The sequence below is a fragment of the Anomaloglossus baeobatrachus genome, chromosome 2 (assembly GCF_048569485.1).
Source record: "Anomaloglossus baeobatrachus isolate aAnoBae1 chromosome 2, aAnoBae1.hap1, whole genome shotgun sequence".
Taxonomy (NCBI): Eukaryota; Metazoa; Chordata; class Amphibia; order Anura; family Aromobatidae; genus Anomaloglossus; species Anomaloglossus baeobatrachus.
The window spans coordinates 534,307,990-534,316,851 of record NC_134354.1 but is presented as its reverse complement, the minus strand read 5'-3'; the positions used below and the strand labels follow the sequence as shown (position 1 = coordinate 534,316,851).

The window sequence follows — 8,862 nt, the reverse complement described above, 5'->3', positions numbered from 1 at the left end:
TCCTGCCTCCTACACAGCGGACACACAGTCTCCCCAGCCGCTGCAGGAAGCCGGCGTCTGGAGCTCCCACGTGTGACCGCTGTTTACATTAAACAAGTTTTCATTAGCTGCTCCTCACCCCCGCTGACTGCAGAGAGAGGTGGGCGGGGAGCAGCTAATGAATATTCACTGACTTTAAGCAGCGGGCACACGTGGTTTCTCCAGCAGCCGGCATCCTGCAGCAGCGACCCTCCCTGCCTACTGTGATCCCACTGCATAGCGCTGACTCCCCACAGCTCCCTACCCCACAGCTTCAGACCATAAGACGCACCCCACACTTTCCTCCCAAATTTGGAGGAAAAAAAGTGCGTCTTATGGTCCGAAAAATACGGTACTTGCAGTTTATTTCATGGTGAGATTCTATACATTGCAGTGTGTGCACTGCATGCATTAATCATTGCTAGATTTTACTGTATATGTAGTCATTACGTTTTATGTAGTTCCAATCTTTTATTATCATAATTAGAATCTTTGTTTTATCTTCTTTTTTTAATTCTTTCTTCATAGGTGAAACGATCAAGAAGTAAAGGAGGTTTGGCAGGTCCAGATGGTACCAAATCTGTCTTTGGCCAGATGTGTGCAAAAATGACTTCCTTCAGTCCTGACAGCCTTCTGTTACCTCATCGCGTCTGGAAGGTCAAATTTGTTGGTGCGGGCCTTTTACTCTTTATAGCTTGATATTAGTGCTGATGAATTACAAATTGTGAAAACTTCATGTCAGATGATTGAGGTTTTTTTTATTGAAGCAACGAGACAGGAGAAATCTAATTAGAAGCTTTAAGAATTCCCCTCTTTTCAATATCTTTTTAATTTTGGCAACAAAAATCTTTTCTTTGTCGCTCCATTGGGAGACCCAGACAATTGGGTGTATAGCTTCTGCCTCCGGAGGCCACACAAAGTATTACACTTTAAAAAGTGTAACCCCTCCCCTCTGCCTATACACCCTCCCGTGCATCACGGGCTCCTCAGTTTTATGCTTTGTGTGGAAGGAGGCACACATCCACTCATGCTCCCATTTTAGTCAGCAGCAGCTGCTGATTTTATCGGTTGGAAGAAAAGAGGGCCCCCACAGGGCTCCCGGCATGCTCCCTTCTCACCCCACTAAGTCGGCGGTGCTGTTAAGGTTGAGGTACCCATTGCGGGTACAGAGGCTGGAGCCACATGCCGTTTTCCTTCACCATCCCTTAGAGGCTCTGGGAGAAGTGGGATCCTAACCGGTCATCCATTCACTGGGACCGGGCTCCCTCCGCAGCCCCTGTGGGAATCTGCTGGACAGGAGACTTTGTATCAGGGACAGGGCCCTGCATCTAAAGGTACTCTGTGTCCCCATGGGGACGGTGCATGGAGCGCTTGTCTCACAGACGCTGCAGCTGCTGCTGGTTTTGTGACGACCGGGACTTCCGCGCCGACCGCGCCTGTTTGTCGGCTGCGGTATTAAATTTAGTCCCCGGCTTCATGCGGCCTAGTACCATAACTCCCGCCCCCGGGCCTGCCAGTCAGGGGTAAGGGCGGGACGGTCGACCTGACGTCGGCAGTGAGGGCTGGAGCATACTTTAGGTTTCCTCCCCCCCCCCCTCACTGATCACTGTGGGGCACCAGATTCCCGCACTTTACTAGTCGCCGCCCACGGCTCCCTCCTCCCCTGAGAGCTCCGGCAGCCATTTTTACAACACATTCTGCCGGTGGAGGATTTCAGGAACGAGCCCTGCAGCTCTGGGAGACCCAAGGCAGGGAATCTGGTGGACACACACCGCTTTGGGCGGTCGGTAAGCCACACCGGTCACCCGGTGCTGGTCCCCCTAGGGTGCCGAAGTGTGTATATATATATATATATATATATATATATATATATATATATATATATATATATATATATATATATATATATATATATATATATATAATATATTTGTATATATTTTTCTCTGTTCGGCCGAGTTGTTTTGCTTTTGGCTATATACCCTCAGTGATCACTCTCCTAGGAGACAACAGCATGTCGTCCACAAGGAGCAAGGGCGCTAAGGCAAAGGGTTATTTTGCAACCTGTACCTCTTGTGCGGCTATGTTACCTGCAGGTTCCACCTACCCTCACTGTGAGCAATGCTCGGCCCCTGTTGCACTTGCTCAGCCGGAGCCTCGGGCATTAGTGGGACCCTCGGCTCAGGCAAACCCGCCTGCTTCCCCTGTCCAGGTGGCAGGGACAGAGTTTGCAGTTTTTGCTGAGAAACTCTCTGAGTTGCTTTCACAATCCATGGCTCAGTCTATGGACAAATGGTCTGCTAAGCTACTAGAAGCCTTGCAGTCCATATCGGTCCTTACACAGGCCCCGCGCACTGTTAGATCATCACCTCCAGGCCCCTCTCGGTCTGCGCCGCAACGTGCTCCCGGGGTGGCCCCTAGGTCTCACGTGGAGGACTCCGGCACGGACCACAGTCCCAGACCGGCTAAGCGGGCTCGCTGGGAATCTTCCCCGACTTCCTCACGCTGCTCGGGGTCTCAGCTTGAGGACTCTCTGGAGGATGAGGCGGACGTCGCAGCTAAGGGGTCTGACCCTGACGTTGCTCTCAATCTTGATACACCTGAAGGGGACGCCATAGTAAATGACCTTATAGCGTCCATCAACCAGGTGCTAGATCTTTCTCCCCCAACTCCACCTATAGAGGAGTCGGCTTCGCAGCAGGAGAAACACCAGTTTAGGTTTCCCAAACGTACACGGAGTGCGTTTTTCGGTCACTCTAACTTCAGAGATGCTGTCCAGAAGCACAGAGCATTTCCGGACAAGCGCTTTACTAAGCGCCTTAATGACACACGTTACCCCTTCCCCTCTGACGTAGTTAAGGGTTGGGCTCAATGTCCCAAGGTGGATCCTCCAGTCTCTAGACTGGCGGCTAGATCTGTAGTATCAGTTGCAGATGGCTCATCGCTCAAGGATGCCACTGAGAGGCAGATAGAGCTCCTGGTGAAATCCATCTATGAAGCCACAGGCGCGTCTTTTGCCCCGGCCTTCGCAGCCGTGTGGGCACTCCAAGCTATCTCAGCTTGTCTGTCTGAGATTAATGCGGTCACACGTACCTCTGCTCCGCAAGTTGCGTCTTTGACTTCTCAGGCGTCGGCTTTTTCGTCCTACGCCATGAACGCCGTCCTGGACTCTGCTAGCCGTACAGCGGTAGCATCCGCTAATTCGGTGGCAGTCCGCAGGGCCATGTGCCTTTGCGAATGGAAGGCAGACTCTGCGTCCAAGAAGTTCTTAACCGGTTTGCCGTTTTCTGGCGACCGATTGTTTGGCGAGCGATTGGATGAAATTATTAAGGAATCCAAGGGAAAGGACTCGTCCTTACCCCAGTCCAAGCCGCAGAGACCTCAGCAACGGAAAATTCAATCGAGGTTTCGGTCCTTTCGGCCCTCAGCCAAGTCCCAATCCTCCTTGTCCAACAGGCCAGAGAAGGGCCAGAGGAACTCTTATGCGTGGCGATCTAAGTCACGTCCCCAAAAAAACGCCGGAGGCACTGCCTCCAAGGCGGCCTCCTCATGACTTTCGGCCTCCCCAAACCGCATCCTCGGTCGGTGGCAGGCTCTCCCGCTTTTGCGACGCCTGGTGGCCACATGTCCAAGACCGATGGGTGAGAGACATTCTGTCTCACGGTTACAGGATAGAGTTCAGCTCTCGTCCTCCGACTCGTTTCTTCAGAACATCTCCGCCCCCATCTCGGGCCGGCGCACTTTTTCAGGCTGTGGGCGTCCTGAAGTCAGAGGGAGTGTTGATTCCCGTTCCCCATCAGGAACATGGTCACGGTTTCTACTCCAGCTTGTTCGTGGTGCCAAAGAAGGACGGATCATTCCGTCCCGTTCTGGACCTCAAACTGCTCAACAGGCATGTGAGCACCAGAAGGTTTCGGATGGAATCTCTCCGCTCGGTCATCGCTTCGATGTCACAAGGAGACTTCCTAGCATCAATCGACATCAAGGATGCTTATCTCCATGTGCCGATCGCACCCGAGCATCAACGCTTCCTGCGTTTCGCCTTCGGGGACGAACACCTTCAGTTCGTGGCACTGCCTTTCGGCCTGGCGACAGCCCCACGGGTCTTCACCAAGTTCATGGCATCCGTTGTGGCGGTCCTACACTCTCAGGGCCACTCGGTGATCCCTTACTTAGACGATCTCCTAGTCAGGGCACCCTCCCGGGTGGCGTGTCAACACAGCCTGACCGTCGCTCTGGAGACTCTCCAGCGGTTCGGGTGGATCATCAATTTCCCAAAGTCCAAGTTGACACCGACCCAATCACTGACTTACCTCGGGATGGAGTTTCATACTCTCTCAGCGATAGTCAAGCTACCGCTGGACAAACAGCTTTCGCTGCAGACAGGGGTGCAATCTCTTCTTCGGGGCCAATCACACCCCTTGAGGCGCCTCATGCACTTCCTGGGGAAGATGGTGGCAGCAATGGAGGCAGTCCCCTTCGCGCAGTTTCATCTGCGCCCACTCCAATGGGACATTCTCCGCAAATGGGACAGGAGGTCGACGTCCCTCGACAGGAACGTCTCTCTTTCCCTTGCAGCCAAAACCTCTCTTCAGTGGTGGCTTCTTCCCACTTCTCTGTCGCAGGGAAAGTCCTTCCTGCCCCCATCCTGGGCTGTGGTCACGACGGACGCGAGTCTGTCAGTGTGGGGAGCGGTTTTTCTCCACCACAGGGCTCAGGGAACCTGGACTCCGACAGAGTCCTCCCTTCAGATCAATGTTCTGGAGATAAGGGCAGTGTATCTAGCCCTAAAGGCGTTCCATCGGTGGCTGGAGGGCAGGCAGATCCGCATACAGTCGGACAACGCCACGGCGGTCACGTACATCAACCACCAGGGCGGCATGCGCAGCCGTCGAGCCTTCCAGGAAGTTCGGCGGATTCTGCTGTGGGCGGAGGCCACAGCCTCCACCATCTCCGCAGTTCACATCCCGGGCGTAGAAAACTGGGAAGCAGACTTTCTCAGTCGTCAGGGCATGGATGCGGGGGAATGGTCTCTTCACCCAGACGTGTTTCGAGAGATCTGTCGCCGCTGGGAAACGCCGGACGTCGATCTCATGGCGTCACGGCACAACAACAAAGTCCCGGCATTCATGGCACGGTCTCAAGATCACAGAGCTCTGGCGGCGGACGCATTAGTTCAGGATTGGTCGCAGTTTCAACTGCCTTATGTATTTCCCCCTCTGGCGATGCTGCCCAGAGTGCTGCGCAAAATCAGGTCCGACTGTCGTCGCGCCATTCTCGTCGCTCCAGATTGGCCGAGGCGGTCGTGGTACCCGGATCTGTGGCATCTCACGGTGGGTCAACCGTGGGCGCTCCCAGACCGCCCAGACTTGCTGTCACAAGGGCCGTTTTTCCATCTGAATTCCGTGGCCCTCAACCTGACTGTGTGGCCATTGAGTCCTGGCTCCTAGCGTCCTCAGGGTTATCTCAAGATGTCATTGCCACCATGAGACAGGAAACCAACGTCAGCCAAGATCTATCACAGGTCTTGGAGGATCTTCTTATCCTGGTGCTCTGATAATGGTTTTGCTCCCTGGCCTTTTGCCTTACCCACTTTTCTTTCATTCCTTCTATCCGGAATGGACAAGGGTTTGTCTCTCGGCTCTCTCAAGGGACAAGTATCGGCGCTATCCGTATTTTTTCAAAAGCGTCTAGCCAGGCTTCCGCAGGTCCGCACGTTCCTGCAGGGAGTTTGCCACATAGTCCCACCTTACAAGCGTCCGCTGGAACCCTGGGACCTTAACAGGGTGCTAACGGCTCTTCAGAAACCACCTTTCGAGCCGCTGCGGGATGTCTCTTTATCACGTCTTTCGCAGAAGGTGGCATTTCTAGTGGCAGTTACATCGCTCCGTAGAGTGTCGGAGCTGGCAGCGCTGTCATGCAAAGCCCCCTTCCTGGTTTTTCACCAGGATAAGGTGGTTCTGCGTCCCATTCCGGAATTTCTCCCTAAGGTGTTATCTCCTTTTCATCTCAATCAGGATATCTCCTTACCTTCATTTTGCCCTAATCCAGTTCACCAATGTGAAAAGGATTTGCACTCATTAGATCTGGTGAGAGCACTCCGGTTCTACGTGTCTCGCACGGCGCCCCTGCGCCGTTCTGATGCGCTCTTTGTCCTTGTCGCTGGCCAGCGTAAGGGTTCGCAGGCTTCCAAGTCAACCTTGGCTCGGTGGATCAAGGAACCGATTCTTGAAGCCTACCGTTCTTCTGGGCTTCCGCTTCCTTTGGGGCTGAAAGCCCATTCTACCAAAGCCGTGGGTGCGTCCTGGGCATTGCGGCACCGGGCTACGGCTCAGCAGGTGTGTCAGGCAGCTACCTGGTCTAGTCTGCACACTTTCACGAAACACTATCAGGTGCATACCTATGCTTCGGCAGACGCCAGTCTAGGTAGGCGAGTCCTTCAAGCGGCAATTGCCCACCTGTAAGAGGGGGCCGTTTCGGCTCTTTTTTATTGAGGTATTCTTTTACCCACCCAGGGACTGCTTTTGGACGTCCCAATTGTCTGGGTCTCCCAATGGAGCGACAGAGAAGAAGGGAATTTTGTTTACTTACCGTAAATTCCTTTTCTTCTAGCTCCTATTGGGAGACCCAGCACCCGCCCCTGTTCCCTTCGGGCTGTTTGTTCTTTTGTGTACACATGTTGTTCATATTGAATCGTTTCTTTTGGTTCATGGTTTTCAGTTCTCCGAACATCCTTCGGATTGAATTTACCCTAGACCAATTTATAAGTTTCCTCCTTCCTGCTTTTGCACCAAAACTGAGGAGCCCGTGATGCATGGGAGGGTGTATAGGCAGAGGGGAGGGGTTACACTTTTTAAAGTGTAATACTTTGTGTGGCCTCCGGAGGCAGAAGCTATACACCCAATTGTCTGGGTCTCCCAATAGGAGCTAGAAGAAAAGGAATTTACGGTAAGTAAACAAAATTCCCTTCTTTGAAAATGTGACCTGGTGTTAGACCAGACCGCCATCTTATAAGCACATCTGGAAGAAGAAGCCGCTTAAGGAGTCTAGTTTATGTCAGGACTTTAAAATCGCTTTTCACATAAAACCCCCATTTATCGTGAGCTTGAGAATCTAGAAAGCTGCAAGGTTCATATGCAAGTCTGATAAACACACAGATTCTGGTTGAAGTAATGTAATCAATCATTTTTGCATATTAGGGGAATCTGTGGATGATTGCGGAGGTGGCTACAGTGAATCCATTGCAGAAATATGTGAAGAGCTTCAGAATGGACTGACTCCACTGCTCATTGTGACTCCAAATGGAAGAGATGAGTCTGGCGCTAACAGGGACTGCTTCCTGCTCAATCCAGCAGCTAAGACCACCCTTCACATGAACATGTTTAGATTTCTTGGTAAGTCCCCATTCTGAAAATGGAAAAAAAAAAATCTGAACACTGCAATTTCAGCATATTTTATTTATACCAGTGAAAAGGATTTCTTCAGATCCAAATCTATCCATGCACAAAATGTCACTGATTTTTTTACACAACATAAAAATCTAGATTGCCACCAGCCAAAAATAATGAAAGACAATTTTTTCACAGTTGTCGTATACAAAGAATTTAATTGTACCACTTGAAGCACCCTACCTCCTTCTCTGTTTAAAGGGTTTTTGATATGTAAACTGAAGCCAGCATGCTCCAAGCGTTAACACAGAGAATTCAGGAAAGCCTGTCTTGTCAGTCAGATCTTTTTATTTGCTTTGTTTTTTTAAGCAGCAGGTCCCTTATCATTTCAGTCACTCCAGACCAGTCTGACGCCCCCTGCAGTGATTGACATTTCACTGTCAATGTATAGTCTCTATAGAGAGCCTTGTGTGGGTGGGGGTAGTTTTCTTAGCTCTGCTACCTGACTAAAGCAAAAAATTCTGAATGTGTCAGAAAGGCTGCACCCAGTAATCTAAGTGATACACCATTGGATTCAGGATCTCTTTTCCTACATTATGCTGCTCTCAGATGAGGTAGCAAAAACCTGCTGACAGATTCCCTTTAAAGCAAATCACCAAAGCTTTACCATGCCTAGATCAGGACTGTTCCGAGGCCTCAATCAGACGTTTGTTTTAACTTACAGGTTCTGTGTTTCTCACAGATAGAACATCTGACCATTATAGGGTATAGAGCTGTTTACACGTGTCTGTGATTTATTTGTGGACGCAGAGTCCACAAGAAAACAATGACCTCTCCACTTTTGTTTAAAGACAGATCAGAATCACATATGCAAGTCTTTGACTCTGAAAATCACTGACCGCACAAGAATGTCGTCCTATGTGTTGTCCATTTTTAATATAACGTAACTGGCATGAGAATCTTAGTGGGTTTTTTTTAAACTGATGGAAAAGCGCACACTGACCAAACTGCTGAAAATATGACCCAACAGACCCTGAGGCACAAAACATCTCTATAAAAATGAAACAAATTCACACAGCCATAGTTTTTACACCTTTGTCTGACTCCTAAAGACCAGTATGAAAAACGCTGGTCTTGGTGAAGAGAAATAATGGTGTCAATCGCTCCTGATTCGTTAAGAGATGCATGCCTCCTATTGAATCAGGAAAGTCTGACATGGCGTGCACCTCCATGCACCTATCCACAATTTTCACTTCCCTGGAGTCAGATTTGTGACGTAAGGCATACCACATCTCGTCATGAATTAGATAAGCTGAGGCATCGTGCCCCGTCCAAGCTTTGCTCATTTTGGTGAAACTCTTGTGAAAACGCCAAAAGTCACAATATTATTATAAATATTAACAATAATTTAATGGTGGGAAAAAATTGTGACGTTTCCAAGCATTTTTTGAAAGAA

The 8,862-nt window shown here is 50.3% G+C and overlaps 1 protein-coding gene across 5 annotated transcripts in view; it reads left to right on the top strand.

The window, feature by feature from the left end:
* HERC2 (HECT and RLD domain containing E3 ubiquitin protein ligase 2) overlaps positions 1-8,862 on the top strand; it is a 415,490-nt gene that overhangs the window by 379,757 nt on the left and 26,871 nt on the right. For all 5 annotated transcript variants that reach the window (XM_075336618.1, XM_075336619.1, XM_075336616.1 and 2 more), the window contains exons 87-88: positions 547-688; positions 7,218-7,412. In XM_075336618.1, coding sequence (XP_075192733.1) covers positions 547-688; positions 7,218-7,412 — 337 coding nt within the window. The remainder of the gene's footprint in view (positions 1-546; positions 689-7,217; positions 7,413-8,862) is intronic.